The sequence below is a fragment of the Diorhabda sublineata genome, chromosome 3 (assembly GCF_026230105.1).
Source record: "Diorhabda sublineata isolate icDioSubl1.1 chromosome 3, icDioSubl1.1, whole genome shotgun sequence".
NCBI lineage: Eukaryota > Metazoa > Arthropoda > Insecta > Coleoptera > Chrysomelidae > Diorhabda > Diorhabda sublineata.
The window spans coordinates 15,328,117-15,345,498 of NC_079476.1; the positions used below are offsets into that span (position 1 = coordinate 15,328,117).

The following is a 17,382-nucleotide window of genomic DNA, read 5'->3' on the forward strand; positions in this document are numbered from 1 at the left end:
GTACATTCAAAAGACAGTGGTCATCAGGATTGGAAAATTAAGATTAAAGTAATAGATTAACTACCGCCTATTTCTGTAAAATGACAATACAGACGATTATTTCTTTATTTATCTGATAAATACATTGTATTTATTTTATGTATACTCATTATTACTTACCAGATGTTTGAAATTGTGGGGAAATACATCAAGTTCAATGTTTCTCATAAAGAGAACGTCATTTGTTTATAAAGACCATAAATAGAATTCGAGTTCCATGTAAATACGCCAGACGACAAGGTTATAAATAATGACAAGCAACGTTTGATGGCGTTCAATACAGGTAAATCCAGAATGAGTTAATTTGCATTTACGGTCTTACTTTTTTTGATTTTTTTAAGAAAATCCCTAAATGTTTCTTTAACATTAGGAGAGTATATAAACTGCTTTTGCCACTAAACTGTTCATATAAGCTGACACTTCAAATCATACCAGATCTAAACAAAAGAAGAATTATGAAGACTGTATTCGTGTTTCTGTGTGCTCTCGTGGCAGTTTTGGTAAGATTTCATTAATCTTCAATAGATTTTTATTTTTTAAATGTATATTCAACAAATGTTCACTGTTTGTTTATTGGGTCTTATTAAATGGTAAATCCGGAATAAGTTTACTTACATTTATGGTTTTTTTTTTATTTGTCTTAATTATATTTGAAAAAGCCTGCAATAGGTCTAAACTTCAAGATTCTATCTGTTTTTAAGCGAAGTTTGAATTAAAAGAGACACAAAATCAAGATAATTTGTCAATAAGATTGTGGAAATTTATGATATTTATACAAAAAGAAATACTATTAGTATTACCACATTCTTTTGGAGCGTTGGATAAGGAATGTGTGAAGTGTTTGGATTCATTTATTCACGGTATGTTGTCCTTGGAAAGTACTTTCATGTCCTCCAGAGTTTCACCTCAAGCTTATAATGTTTCTTTATTTTCTGAACATATCAATATTCGAACTCGCACGCAAAACTATAAATTCCTGATATCAATCAAATCAAATCAAATCAATCAAAAGTTTCCCTATTGGATAAGTACGCTATTTTCTTTTGCAAAGCAATTGCAGAAGTCAGCTGTATCTTTTATTTTATTGTTGTTCTCAGCATTAATTTCTGAAATACTTAGTTAAATGATTTATCATGTTTTGAGTTTTTCTTGGGTATGTTTCCTTGACTTTAAGTATCCTTCCTTTAAAGCTCGAGTTAAGTAATCTTCAAGCTTGTAATTTCGTTAAAGTTGTAAATTTTTCCGAGCCAGTTCTCGAACGATAGAGCTAGAAGCTACACAAAAAAGCCTATCTAAGATCAAATCATTATTTACAGGTTTTCACCTATATATTCAGGTATCCAAATAAATAATCTCATTATTAGTATTCGTTTTGCATAAAAGGTGACCATTCAACGTTTGTATCGTACACCGAACTGATATACGATAATATGATTATAAAGGTGTGACGATAGAAATTCAAAAGAAAGAAACGAATGATTGGAGGCATAATTTTATCAAAACTCGTTTTAATGCATTCTAAAACGAAACCAACTATACTGTTCATTACGATTTTTTTTAGAGAGATATTGGTTTTTAGAAACAGAAATAATCAAATCATTGAAAAGTATGTAGACTGATCAAATCGATTAATTTTTTCCAACGACATTCTGCAAAGATTCAACTACTATGAAAACATTCCATGAAACGACTTTTCATGTGAATGGTTATGTTAGTAGGCAAGAACGAATTCTTTGCCAGCTAGTTTTCGTAGTGGGAATGGGGCACAATTAAATACCAAAGTGTACCAACTCTAATATATATCCAAGCTCTAGAATACTTATGTGTTCATTGTCTGAGAATTGATTAGTTAACAATTAGGTTGTGTTAAATTTTGTAATATATCAAGAAAAATATTAGACTCATCAAAAGGAAAATTCAATACCTTTTGACGAGGTGATTGATAGTGGTTCGGTCTGATTTTTTTAATATTTATATCGCTGACAATCATCAGAATGTTTTACATATCGCGCGGCAACCGTGGTCAGAATTTACATATTCGAAAATGATTTCTAACTACACAGACTGATGTAAAACTCCAGTACAATCCATACATATAATTTTATTAATGACAATCTTTGGATATTATATAGGACAATAACTTATAAAACGAGCTTTGTCGTAAGATTAATTCACCCTATATAATCGATAAATATACTAAAAATATCTTCAATTTCAGGCACGTGGTTTGCCAAACCTTCCAGAGAACGAACGACTAAAACTAGCAGAAGTTCATCGGTCTTGTCAATCTAATCCAAAAACATTCTGTAACGAAGATAAATTGAGAAATCTCTTCAATAACATCAACGACCCTCAAGTGGGCACTCATATGTTGTGTATGGCAGTCAAAGCCGGATTGATGAGGCCGAATGGAGATTTTGACTTACCCTATATGAAACAAAAAATTGGTTTGGTAGTACGCGATCCCTCTAAAGTAGATGGACTTGTTCAGAAGTGTACTCACAAAGCTGAAAATCCAGGAAAAACCGCCAATTTGATGTGGAAATGTTTAGTTGAAAATGATATTCAATATTATCACAATTTGTAAATGAAACTATTCAGAAAATTCATGATAATAGAAAATAAAATTCGACAAATTCATGCTTTTTTATTTCAAAAAATAATGATAAGACGATGTCTTATTAAGTTTTGATATGGACAGAACAGCACGATTTACATCTGACTCTTCTTATATTTGGCGTAACCAAGGAAGGATGGACAAAAATAACGATGAAGAGTAAGACGATAGATATAACCTAATAAGCGACGAGAGGAAGTACTTACATACGAAGGACTCACCGAGATTATAGGACATTTAAAACTGAACCAAACAGCAGTAACTGAAAAAATTAATAATGAACTACTAATACATGAAGGAATAGCACTACTTAAAGTTACTAGCTAAGACATGAACAGAGGAGCACACCAACGTATAGCAGAAAGTGTGAAATAGTACCAATATGAAAAAATGGGACCTGAAGCAGTACTATCGAATAAAATGAAACACATTTTACACATTTTGACCCTCCTGAACATTACTTTCAAGATTCGACATAGAGAAGTGCCTCAAATTTTAAATTAAAAATTTCCCCGTTTTCTGATTTTTGTGAAAAATACGTCTAAATTGTGGTTTTTCTTCAATAGACCGAATACATTTTTCAGGATCGAATTTTCAATACGATATTCGAGTAGTAGAGATTAAATATGATATATTAACATATATATGAGCTCGATATGTCGTGGTGGGGGAAACAGGATGTACCGCAAGTTGCCTAGTTTCGAGAATTTTTCATGTTTTTTATACGTTTTTTGAATGTTTCGAACGTTTATTCAAATTTATTTCCCTCCCTTTCAGAAAATTGAACCCTGCGTCCATTCCCAAGTTTAAAAGCTTCACACTTACAAGCTTGAGACATTGCATTAGAATGAAATAAATTCCCTGAATATAAATAAAATATTGTAGGTAATATTTTTCGTGTAAATACCGAAGAAAAAAGGCTTATTATGAGGTTTAGAGGTTGCCCCCTCCCCCCTTCAGAAATTCCACCAATTTTCCTCCATAATGAGTCTTGAAATTTCTATCACTCCAAGCATAATGCGTCAAATTTCCGAAACGTAGCAGGAGTTCATGTTTTGTCTTGACGAAGAAATTATGAGAGAAGGGGGAGGCAACTCCTAACCTCATGATAAGCTTTGTTTCTTTGGTATTTACACGAAAAATATTACCTACATTCATATTCATGGAATTTATTTCATTCTATTGCAATGTCTCAAGCTTGTAAGTGTGCAGCTTTTAAGCTTGGAGATGGACGCAGGGGTCAAGGAAGGTGAATAAATTTGAATAAACGTTTGTATCTCCCAACCACTCATAAAAAGTATAGGAAAAAATAGATCAAAATTCGTAAGAAAGAAGTTGAGTTCTTATCTAAGAGAAAAAATCAAATTTTATTCCCAAATTTGTTTTCTCCGCGCCCCTGCAAAGTAGTTAAAAGGATTTCGCTTCAGTATAATACTAGACCCCCACAATAAATTATTGTTTTGATAATAGGTTATTACGATGAAAATTTTGAGATCGATCCCAATATTGAAGGTTCGTCGAAAATGCTCTGAAAAAACAAAAATTGTGGCTCCTTAAATGCTAAACAAAATGTAGCAAAAGGCTCAATAACAAATAGACTCATTGTTAAAGGTCTCTAGTCATCATATCCACTATTTGTAATGGTTCAAAATTCCTCACATCTTGTAAAAGAAAAAAATATTCACAAAAAAGGAAAAAAAACATGAAAAATCCTCGAAACTAGGCAATTTGCGGTACCTTCTGTTTCCCCCTATCTCCACATATCAAGCTCGTATATACGTTAAAATGTCATATTTGACATCTACTACTCGAATATCGTATTGAAAATTTGATCCTGAAAAAGTTATTCGATCTATTGAAGAAAAACCTCAATTTTGACGTATTTTCCACAAAAATCGGAAAATGAGGAAATGTTCAATTTGAAATTTGGGGCACTTCTCGAGATCATTTCTTGAAAGTAATGACATATTCATGTTCAGGAGGGTCAAAATATGTAAAATCAACCCTAAATACGTCAAATTTGCTCACCCCAGGGTGGAATCTCAAAAATCGACGCCTTCCCTTCCTATGGCGACTTTCGAGGGGCTCCCGATCTCTAAAATTTTCTTTTGGCTCGCTGCCCAACATACCAATTTTCATGCTTCTATCATTAATTGCGACTTTTTTGCAGTTTGCCACAGCACTAACGGTATGAAAAGAAATTTCCTACTAAAATAAATGAGAAAATTGTTCGAAAAATAAACCATGCTGACAAAAAGACAACAACTGAAGGAACTAATAAATATAGAAATAGGAGTAGGGCATGAAGACGTATTAGTAACAGTACTAATCAAGCTGGCACCAAAAGCAGATAGAAAAAGCAGAAATTAACGAAGTTAACACTAAACACAACAGCAAGAGAGGAGAGTTCACAAAAGGACATACCAAAAATAAAGAAGGAAACAGGAAATGTTCAGCTTCTACTTTTGCTACTGATAACTTCGGAAAAAACTTTTTCAAGTATCCAAGAAATTCTGAGGTTTGATTCAGTTTTATCACCAAATTGAATTACCAATCTCACTTTATGGTGGTAATAGAACTTTTTCGCTTCGAAAATCAGGTCAAATTTCACGTTTCTTTTACGACGCAAGGTTCTGTTTTTACTAGCCATGGTCATTTAATATAGTGCTGACCATCCACTCTGCTGTCCCGTAAGCACAGATAACACGGATCTATTTGGAAGTCTCCAATCAGCTACCAATTATACTGAATGATTTATTTCAAGCTTTTTGTAGAGATGTCAATGAATAAACGCAATTCCTTAGGAACACTGATTGTACAATTTCTTTACACACATCTCTTATACCATTGCAAAAACAAAGTCTGTCGTTTTATGTGAGACCAGGCCGGTGTTTCATGATATTAACATCGTCAAGCTGTTTCCACTTTAGCAAATTTAAATCTCTTATTAAATTGTTAAAATTTTTTTAGTGATAATATAGGGTTTTGGTTGTTTCGCTGTTAGTAAAAACTTTGAAATTATACTAAGACATGCGATCATTTTTTCGGTGGCTCAGGCATTGGTCGTATGAGGTCGTATGCAATTGGAGCAGAAGAAAGACTCCACGTCAGCATAATCGATAGGTTTTGCAGTTTTATTTCGACACTTGTATTCACAATGCAAAATTAGTAGTCATTGATCAGATCCTTGGTATTGAAAGTCTTGCTTCGATACCCACCTAAAATATAGGGATAAGAATTAATATGTCTGTCATTTTTGATTCCCGTTTATCTGAAAATTGCTTCCTTTCCAAACTTCGTTTAGAACGACTACAAGCAGCTTGTGTTGATACCGAACAGAATAGTCACAATAGACTTCACAGGGAACGTGAGATGTCTTTAATTCGAATTTTACGTTCCAAACTTTTATACATTGACTTTCACGACATATTAAGTTTTTCTAGACTTCTAGAGAACACCTGGGAGTTATTCATTCGAATGGCATCTAGCGGAATATATGAATGTATGGATCTCTTTCTAATTGCTTATTATATTTCAATGTATTAAAATTAATTTAAATTTATAAAAGAATTGAAAAATGTGTATTAATACTATAATGGTTAATTCAGACATACCAATGTACCCAGCTGAATAAAATGCGCGTGCAAGTAAGAGATTTCTTATACACACATGTTAGTTTACTGGCATGCTTTTTTGCATGCGAATTCAGTTCAATAATAATATGGGTAATCAAGCATAAATAAAAAAAAGTTGCTCCCTCTTTCGGCGGCCCCGATTCATGTTTATTCATATTATTGTCTTTTTTGGTATTCCCCCATAAAGTGATATCATATTGACCAGTTAGTTTTAACTAGTTAGTTTTGTACTTTATCATGGTTAGGATCTCTTCTAGTTATAAGCTTCATTTCTTCTATTGTCTGTATTACTAAAGTATAATTATTAAAACATTGTATACGTGGTATAGGGGTCATCCCACGTGATGGGCCCAAAGAATCGATTTTTTATCCTAAATTGCTTTCTCAACTGTCAACTTTATACCTGCCCCCCCCTTTCATACATATATACATTTATACAACTTTCTACGACTTGAAACTTTAAACGCGTTTTCCTCAAAACTGTGTTTTTCAAACTTTCCTCCATCGGATTTCAAAAACGGCTTGACCGAATGACTTGAAATTTATAGGGCACACTAAACACAAAAGCAAAAAATAAAAAAAATACGCAAAATTCGCAACTTTTATTTCAAATGTCTACCAAAAGTTCAATTTTTTGTATATTAATTTGATTATAGTCCATTTCGTGGATTTAGGCTTACAGACTAGAACGCCGTTTTTTTTTTATTTCAGATAAGCCGATCAGCAGGAATCGTGGAGAAAATGCGAGCTCATTTTTTCGAGACGGGAGTGTTCAGAACGCTGTAACTCAAGTTCTACACAATATTTTTAGCCTAAAATTTATATTTATATTGTCGAAATGATCTGGTGAATACGGTGGGTGACCACTGATGTGTGAAAAGAAGTGTTGTCCTGATAGAAAAACGCTTTCTTGTTTTTCAAATGCGGTCACCTTTTTGCAATTTTTTCCTCATATTTCGCAACTCATATTATAACTTCATATTTAAGTTGTTTAGGTTAAAGTCGGAAACTTTCTAGATAAACCTTGTACTAGATTTTATATATTTGTACTTTATCAGTACAATACAGTGAAAAATAATAACAAGAAAAGTTAACCTTTCAGAACACAACAAGAATTAATTCGAGGAAACCCCCTATCAACGGTACTATTTAATCTTGCTTTGGAAAGCATAATAATCAGAACAGAGAAAGGGTATGATATTTAACAAAAGTCATAATTAACTCATGCTAATGATGTGACTTTGATAGCAAGAAACAGAAGAAAGCTTGACGAAAACACAACTAATAGCAGCAACAGAAGAGATAAACCTATACTTCAATAACGACAAAATAAAGTTTATGGAGATGAAGAATGTGAACGTGAATGCAAGACAAAAAACAATTTCAAAGTACATAAACATGATGAGACGTTAATAGAATTCGAGGAAGTAGAAACTTCCATGTATTTGGGAGTACTACTTGCCAAAAGTAACAGCTGTGCAGAAAGTAATAGGAGAGAAGATCATACAATAAAATTCACACACTTTTCAATGAGTTATCAATCGAATTTATAAAGACAAAAAGGTTACAATTACTAGGTCACTTAGAACGGATTGACAAAGACAAAGTTCAGTTTTTATATTCAATGGAATTTTAAACAACAGCAATCAGCAAAACAGATATCAATCCTGATATCGTGAAATTTCAATAAAAGATCTATAACTCAATCAACCATATCATAATAAGCTCACTATATATGGTATCTTTCATTTTTTTTTTGCTTCAGCTTTGTACATAATGTAAAATTGATAAAGCAAGTAGTTTTACGGTTTATAGCACGTAGGTTTTTAGGATAAAATAGTCTGGAAAAAATAAACAACTAACTTCATCAAAAAATGGCCTATAAGAGAAAATTCCCTCTTAAGATAAAACTGAATGTGAGTAGGTATATTTTTCCTTTGGAAACCTATATTATAATAAATTTATGGCAATACTTATTACCATATCTACGATCTGTAAAGCCGTAAGAGCTTTTCTTTGTACTTCTATTAAAATACATTATCCAAGAAAGTATCTCTTGGGACAAGACCACCACCTTAGTGTATCTCTTCTGTATAAATCTTTTTGTCCATTAACACTTCTAAAGCTGAGCTCGAATTTTCTATAACAGTATATTTTAACAATATTTCCGACAATTTTCTTCCATAGATTTGATTCATGATAATTTCATTGCAGAATGGTTTTCCGTTGTTTTTTCTTTATACAGTGACACTTTCTGTCGCTTTAGGCTTAGTTCGATGCGCCGCCCTTTTTGATAAAATGCATTCAGTAATTTTTATACAATATATTTTTTTATTGAAGTGTAATATTTGAGTAGAACTAATAAAAATAAATTATAAATCTTACATAGATAAATAATAGATATTTATCTTAATATAGTTGGTTAGGTTCGCGAAATGAGTCCCAAGGCCGGCCCTGTCTAGCTACAATGGAATTTCAAAATTCGGTGAAAGCACATATTTTTTGTAAATGGTGCAATTCGTTTTATTTTTGTGTATAATCAATTTTTTATAGCAAGCGGTTTATTTACATTGATTTTTTTGAATAATTTCTAGGAAGGTCTATTTATTTATTTGTTTTGTTTCTTTATTTTTCTAGATCTAGAGATTCCTTTTGAGATTGGTATATAAATAAGTTTATGTAGCACAGTTTAGTTCAGTTTATAATAAATAGTCGTAGTGAACATAACGAATTAGCAAAGTAATCGAAGAATTCAAATAAATTATTTAAGATAGTTAAGCGATAGTGATAAGTGAATTCTTATAAATTAAATAACTATAGTGTATAGTATTTAAATCAAATAAGAACGTAAGAGACAGTGTTTATTTATTAGCCCCACGAATATGAATCATATAAGTAGTTAGGAAAAACATTACAATATTGATAAATTTTAAAATTTCTTTCACCTGGCTTTGGTCCGCACAAAAAAGTCGATTATATCGTGAAAATTAAATTCTCGGACTAGTTGAGCTAGTCTATTTGGCCCATATTTGCGCGTAAATATGTTTCTCTTTTTAGAGTGGAAAAAGAACTTTCTCCTAAACAATTTGTGGCCGGAGTATTCATAAACATTTTTAGAGTAATTTCTACATTCGGATAAACATCTCAAAGACTCCGTGAATGCAATAGATTGCATATTTTTTGTGTAGGGCGTACTTCTTCAGATTTTACTAAAAAATCTTTGAAGTTGATAATGGAAATGAATACATTAATTACCTAACGTCTTTTCCAAATCATCAGGATACTTACTGACTAGTTTATTGGCAAAATTTCTCAACTCGTTTGTATCTATTCCAGATAAATCATTAAGATTTTCATATGCACAACTAATTGTATACTTAGAGTGTCAGGATTAGGGTAATAAACATTTGTGCGAAAATTTTCACAGAAAGGTATTCTTTCATTTACTCGTGAGTTATCTGGATGAATTTTTCTGTTTTTTTTTTGCAATGATTATCATAACGATATTAATCATTACCTCCAGCTGGTGCCTCGGCTTTATCTTCCTATTAAGAAAATTATCTTTCTCTTATATTCTATCAAAATGAAGCCAGAGAACCATGGATCTGCATAAATCTTAACATTTGAAAAACAATTTGAAATAATATCCCAAATAAAGACTAAGATTGCTATTTCTAAATTTTATAATTTTCATTGCAATCTCGTAGCTTTAGATAGCGTTGTTGATTTCTGATATCGACTTCCGGCAATAAATTCCAGTGCTCCAATTATTCCAGACCATTTTTTTCCAATTCGTGGGATGCATGATAAGCAGATCAATGAATTTGCAAAAGACTTAATCCTTAACTTTTTGCGCTGCACCAATATCTCCCAACGATTTGTATATATACTAAGGAAATTATATAGTTCTTGTAAAGTAGAAAAGACGTCGACTGCTTCTGTTTCGGATTCAGCTGCAAATATTCCAATCAAATTTCAAGAGCGGCAAAAGAAACATAATCTACTAAAGGATTAATTATTTTGATTCGTGCCTGATGGACTGAATATTATTCGTATTATCATATGATTGACAATTGACTGATTCATTATATCCAAACCATCAGTTTTTAGAGAGTTTAACAAAACATCCCTAATTTGATAAGTTATTAAGATTTAGAAACTTTAAACTTAAAATATTAACATTTCACCCACAGATTTAGTAGTGAATCAATTAATTGATTTATAATACACAGAAAAAAATGTTCATCTTATTCAAGGAAAAGTGTTGAATCAAGAAAACCGTTTTAAAGAAAAAAAATACTTGTACTAAAAATAATTTACATAAACCAAGAAAAATATCTTGGTTCAAGATTTTTCATCAAAACTAATCTGAACATATATCTGAAATGTATTGTCTTTTTTCATTTCTAAAATCCTGGTATTTCAAAAATCTTGCCTTCCTTCGAATTATGCCACCATGGTTCTAAGTGACGTGGGCTTAGGTGTAAATCCATCACTGTCTTCATTTCATACCGTCAAAGTCTTTTTCTACTTCTTCTTCGAGGCTTGAAATACACCGGCAGAGTTCAATATATCGGGCGGCCAGTACCTGGTAACAAATATCAGAAAATTTATACAAAGAATATGGAAACAAGAGAAAATGGAACAGTACAGTTATCTGCCCGATACTTGAAAAAGTGACCAATCATTTTGCGGGAATTACAGTGGCATCTAACTTTTAGATTTTCATACCAAATAATATCGAGAATCATCAGGAAAAAATTGGAAAAATGTGACAGCTATGAGCAGAATTTTAAGTAAACGTACGACACATTTGGTAGACCAAAGTTGTATGAAGTAATAGATTAACTCAAATGCCAAAAAGATTATCAAGTTAGTAAGCATGAATTTGAAGAAAATTATAATCGAGACAACGGTAGTTATTTTAATACCAAAAGTTTCTGAATCAGTTGCTTTTGTTCAACATAACACTAGAAACCATCATGGGGGCAAGTTATATTGATATTATTCATCAACAGGAACATCAAGGTAGTGCTTACTCAGACGACTTAGTAAGTAGATCACAGAGACTAATGCAAAACTTCATAGAGAGTCTGAGCAAGAAGACGTATATAAATAAACAGAAAACGAAATATGAAGTAATTGAAGAGAACTGACAAAATCCAAAAAGCCAACCAAAATAAATGGAAAGGGCAGCAGGAATCATAGCAGCAGTGTTAAAATAAAAAAAAAATAATGAGGAGATCAGCGAAATATTCATTCAGCAGTGTTCTGTAGCTTCGATCTATGGATACTGACGAAGGTAGCATATGATCTGAAAGAATGGGAGAAGAAAATATTGAGAAAATTTCCTTAAATTAAATCTGGGATCTAAATCTGGAGAAAGTAATATATGAAGAAATAATGGCCCTTTATGATCAACTATAAATTACCTCGGTAGGGCACAGTGAGTTAGATAGCTGGGTCGCATCCTTCAAATGAATAATTATAGAATATCGAGAAAGTTGACAAGAGCAGAAAAATGGGTGGAGAGACAAGGGTACACTAAAGGAGAAATAGGAAGAATAAGTCAAGGCAGATATAAGAAAGTTGGTTACGATCAAATGGATAAAATTAGTAATAAAGCAATATAAAAAAACTCCGAGGCTAATACTCAGTGTATGTACTATCATTTATTCATATATTTATCATATATTTTATTGTATTGCCTTGTAGGTATCAAATTTCGCTGTAAGCTCTCGGACTAGTGAGGTTTCTAAGGATTTGGTGGTGCAGCCAAAGTAGCTATAGCAATATTTTCGTTCTAAAGTAGGAAGGTTGTGACAAAAGTAGGGTTTCCATATTTTTTACAAATGAAAAACATTGTTTATCATTATCAATTTATACATTGCTGGAAAAATTACTCTATTGTCTATATAGTCTCCATTTTTTTCGACACACTTTAAAAGACTTCCCTCCAGCTTTTGTATTCCTTAGTCGAAGAAATCTCCTGCCAATGCGTTAAGAAATGTATGATCTGTACTTGGACTTCATCGTCGCTCTTGAAGCGTTTTTCATGTAACTATTGTTTTAGCTTGAGAAAGAGCTGATAATCACTTAGAGCTGAGCCTAGGCTGTACGAAAGTTGAGGCATAATAATAATCCAAATTTCTTTGAAAGTTACTGGGATTATGAAGAGACGTGAGGACAATCCCTCCGCCAATCATCTTCTTCGGTGATTCTGAATTGCCCACTGTACTTTGGCCAAACACTAAGTACCAACGAGTCATCAAAGAACTTTATACCGGAACCAGAACAAGAATTAAAACTAAGGGAGGACTCTCTTAAGAAGTTCAAATTATTACTAGAGTTTGGCAGGGAGACAGTCCAACCCTATTCAACATCATAATGGATCAAATTATCATGGAAGTCAACAAAGTCAATGCAGGATACAGAATGGGTCACCGCTCCCTGAAGGTATTGTTTTTTGCTGACGATGGTATTGCCATAGCAGAATATGGAGACGACTTACAATGTCTACTATATAAGATGGAAATTTCTGCCGAAAAATTCAATATGAGCATCTCAGTCAACAAGACACAATCAATGGTAATATAAAAAAAATCCTATTAGATGCAAATTGGCCGTCGATAGCGGAATAATACAGCAGTTATCAAGATTCATTTACCTGGGAGTGAATATACCTAGTGAAAGAAACCTGTCAGAGGAGGCACGAACACAAGCGATGGAAGCATCAAAAGACAGCGGCTGTCTGAGAGATACAGAGTGGAGAAACAAAGCGATAAGTTCACAGAGCAAGACCAGAATCTATAAAACGAGTGTGACACATATGTCTCAGAGCCGAGACATCAACAACAAAAAGAATAATGAGAACCTCAGAGATGAAAATATTGCGAACCATCAAGGGTGTCACCCTGTGGGACCGAATAAGGAGTGATGACATAAGAGAAGAATTGGGTGTACAGGGTGTGGCTAGATGGGTCAGGGCACGAAAAAGATTCTGGAGGGACCAAGTAGGAAGAATGCCAGAAGACAGATGGGCAAAGTGGGCTGAAACTCACAGACCGAATACACGCAGACCTGTAGGTAGACTACCAAAGAGGTGGTACGAGAGCTGGAGCTCAGCTTCTCAGGAAGATTCAGGGAGAGGGCCAAACGTACAGGATTGAACAGGACCTGGTCCTGTTGAAAGAGGAAGAAAAAGAAAAAGACTTTGGTCTTTGGACTTTGTTGTCTTCCTCCTCACATTGTTGAAGAAACTATCAAGCATAAACGAAACGTTGATTTTCTAAACTATTCGAAACCGGTGGTATTCCACTTTATTCTTCATAATGAACTTCGGTGCAGTCGTCAGCCAAAGCCTTCCGTGGAGAAACCAGATTACAGCAAGAACCTCGCATTTGGCGAGAGCGGCGATCAGCACTTCCATTTCTGACGGCTGTCAAGCAAATAGTGAGTGACATAGCAAATCGCTGATGGTCGGGTTCGAAAATGGGGAAGCTATTGCGCAAATCGCTGTTGTCTGATTTAGCCTTCAGATTATAGCTCAATGGGATTATTACTTTCCGTACAACCCTCGTATGTTTTGACAACGAAGGTCGTAGCAAATGAAAACCATTGTGTATAAAATGAGATAATCATTTGCTATCCCACATATTAATTAAGCACTGTTATCAAATTTTATCTCTTAGAAGATTATCCATCATTATTGATCAGACAAATCCTCCCGAAAATAGACAAAAGTTAGTTGGATATATTTTCCAGATGGAAGATTACAAAGTTACTATCTCAATAGAATATCTAATTACATATCGGATATTCCTAATCAAGGGCTAATTTCCTTAACAGTGATTGTTATCTGAAATGTAAACAAGAGTCACTGGACTGTAAGACTCTCTGTTATTAACTAATCGATACCCAATCCTAGTTTCTCATATTCAGTTTCAACATTATTGTATTGAAGATAAACTATATCATTTTATTTTTCATCTATTGTGATAGTAATTGTATACATTGGGGAAAAGCCAAATGGAATAAATTAATGAGTAATTGGGTACAGAAATGTCTTCTAACGCAACTCAAAATCTCAGAAGTGGATGATCTAATTGCAAGAGTGATTGGTCTATCTAAGTCATAGTTGAGGAATTGTATATGGATGTGTATACAGTACTTTGGTATATCCCCACAAAAAAATCTAATGGCGTCAGACCAGAGGTCGTGCTGGCCATTGTATCGATCCGCGCCTTACTATCCACAGATTTGAAAAAAAATTGATTCAGGTACTGCCGGACATTGTTTTGGTAATGAAACCATACATGAGGGACTGCTGGATCGGGATAAGTTTGTCGAAGTTAATATGACATCATTTTGGAACAATCTAATTATTCATCACCATTCAAATCGTTTTCAATGAGAAAGGGACCTACGGTATTATTTACAACAATTCCTGTTTGAATAATAACTTCTTTAGGATATTGCGTATTTTTATCTCTCATCCAATGAGGATTCTCATTAGAGCTATTGCGATTGATTGAGTAACATGACTGTGAAGTGTAAATGTACACTCATCTGAGAATCACATTGTTATCTAACATTGCCATCATTTGTTGACAAAATTACGTTCTCCTATCGAAATCATCATTTAATAGGAATGCATTTCATTACCATTTAATATACGGAAAATGTATGTTTAACATTGAACATCGAGGGCCTGTTTTTTAACTAGAATATTTTAGATTTTCTCGAAACACGAACATAAAATCTAATATCATACCATTCCAACTAGGTGGAAGCTTATTTTAATCAGCTTACATGACCAAGCTCACGAAACTGCTTTTCCATTTTGCTAATTGCAAATGCAGCGTAAAAATGAATCTATCGAAATAAATTACAAGAGGGATTGGAGAAAGGGTAACTGTAAGTACTCAAATTGATTCCCATCTTCATCAATACATTCACGGAAACGTTTATCAACTGATATGCAGGTGCGGCGAAGCATGTCAAGCTGTCCGCGAAGAGTTCCAAATTCTTCTTCTTCTTCAATTGCAGTTCAGAGGTCGGGAAAGGTGCGTGGTCCTTAAGAAAGTCCCATGGGAAAAAATCCTAGACTATTCGCACATGACCGTGCGAATAGTCATCTATTCATTCTCCAAAATAAAAATTAAGGTATTCCCACACACATAACGCGTATTGCGGCGAAGCTCCATCCTGCATGAAATAATGGATGTTCGCTAGTGTTAGATCGTTGTCCATTGTTCCACGTAAATCTTCGAACATTTCCAGATAATTTTGGCCCGTTACTTAACCCCCAAAAGAGTACGGACTCACTATATCTCCCACATGGATACCTGCCCATACACATAACCCAGGCAGGTTCAATTCTTCGTCAATAAAGACGTGAGGATTCTGGTCGTTTCAATACACGCATTTATGCCGATTGACCGTACCGTTCAGCTTAAATCAAGGTATCAATTGCAAAATTCCAATCTGCGATCAAAATCATCCTCTTCAAGTGAACGGAAAACTCGATAGTGCATGGGTTTCAGCATTTGTCGTAAAGAAGCCGCACTGCAGATTGGTTCGGTTGCTTAACTAACGCCAGCACCACCGTTTCCATATTTTCGCTATTTGTTAAAGATACTGGTCGTCCAGAACACGGTGCGTTGGCAACAGAGCCCATTTTTAAGAATTTCTCGTAAGTATTTCACACTGTGGAACGATTTGGTAACGGAGAATTCGGAAACTGTTGTTGCTAAATATAGCTTCGTAATCCGCGTTCAAGTGCAGATACAACGTAACAAAAACAACTCTTCCTTGAAGCGTTAGTGACTAAAGAGGATTTTCGGACATATGCCGATTTTTTGAGAATGTTGCCTGACTTATGCCGACGTCTGTAGGTAGAAAATTTGGAAATTATTAGTGAAATGAGCGAGTAATTTCCATTGAACTTCTTGAAGATATCGTACACAATATCAAACAAAACATGTGATTTGTGATGGATGGTGATCCAGTACACTTCAATTGGACTGCTAGGTAACATTTAGGTGCAACATATCAGAATCGTTGGTCGAGGAGGGCCCCAACATTGGCCTTCTATATCTCCAGAGTTTAATCTTTGTGATTTCTGGATATGGGGTTACCTTTTATCATTGGTCTACATGACACTCATAGTTGATGTCGACGATTCGAAGAATCGTATTCAAGTAGCGAAATACACCTCAAATATTTGAACTTCTACGGCAATCTATGACACGTAGGCTATGTTCATGTATTTTCGCTAAAGGTGCCTAATCTATTTCGCCTATTGTCATCCGTCACCGTTCACTGTCAACGGGAGCTAGTAGTCTCAATTGTGAAAAAGACCAGCCAGTACTGGCTGATGGCGTCCTGATTTTAGGAGCCAGAGTTACAATCTACCCCTTTGCTACTCGCGCCGTCGCGGCAGCTACTTCCGATTCAGAGTCTTCTGAAGTCAGGTTTACCTCCGATAGTCAGTGGTTTCCGCCTCTCGAAAGGATATCAAGCGGAGACGGAGAATGACATCGTGTTTCTGTAGTGATTCCACTTCGTATATGGGCAGCATGACATCCTTAGTTACGATGTAAGATGCGTCTTTTCTTGGGGTAATCTTCGTAGTGAAGGCATTCCCAGATCTACTTAAAGCATGTGAATCTACGAACATGTTATCATTGACCTGAAAACTTGAGCTGCATCGCGTTTTATCAACGGATGCCTTATTATACTATTTTATAACAGTGAATTAACAATTTCATTGAAAACTCACCCTTCGGTAAACTCCCCTCGTATTATGAGGTACGTATAATAACATGAAATAATTCGTTTCTGAAATTTTTGAAAATATAAATTCTTCGTGTAAACAACGTATGAGTGCCGGCAGTAAAATTTGAGAACTGGAAATGTCGCAAACAATTTCCGTCGTAGAAATGAGAAGAAACTATTTTTGTGTCTCGAAGGCTTCTCATACATTTTCGCACCCCCAAAAATGATATCCAAAAATTAATATCCAGCCGACCGTTTACAACCCTACACAAGTAACTTTAGCCTAGTGTTTACGATGTCGAAGCTGCGCTG

At 34.2% G+C, this 17,382-nt stretch overlaps 2 protein-coding genes across 2 annotated transcripts in view; both read left to right on the forward strand.

Moving 5' to 3' along the window:
• The first annotated feature begins 266 nt into the window (after nucleotides 1-266).
• LOC130442014 (uncharacterized) lies at nucleotides 267-2,677 on the forward strand. Its single transcript, XM_056775965.1, has 3 exons — nucleotides 267-322; nucleotides 381-539; nucleotides 2,258-2,677. The coding sequence occupies exons 2-3, from the start codon at nucleotides 495-497 to the stop codon at nucleotides 2,624-2,626; spliced, it is 414 nt and encodes a 137-aa protein (XP_056631943.1). The 5' UTR covers nucleotides 267-322; nucleotides 381-494; the 3' UTR covers nucleotides 2,627-2,677.
• Nucleotides 2,678-16,963: 14,286 nt separating this feature from the next.
• LOC130442015 (uncharacterized) overlaps nucleotides 16,964-17,382 on the forward strand; it is a 218,773-nt gene continuing 218,354 nt past the window's right edge. Inside the window, exon 1 of the mRNA XM_056775967.1 lies at nucleotides 16,964-17,103. The gene's annotated coding sequence lies outside the window, so the exon portion shown is untranslated. The remainder of the gene's footprint in view (nucleotides 17,104-17,382) is intronic.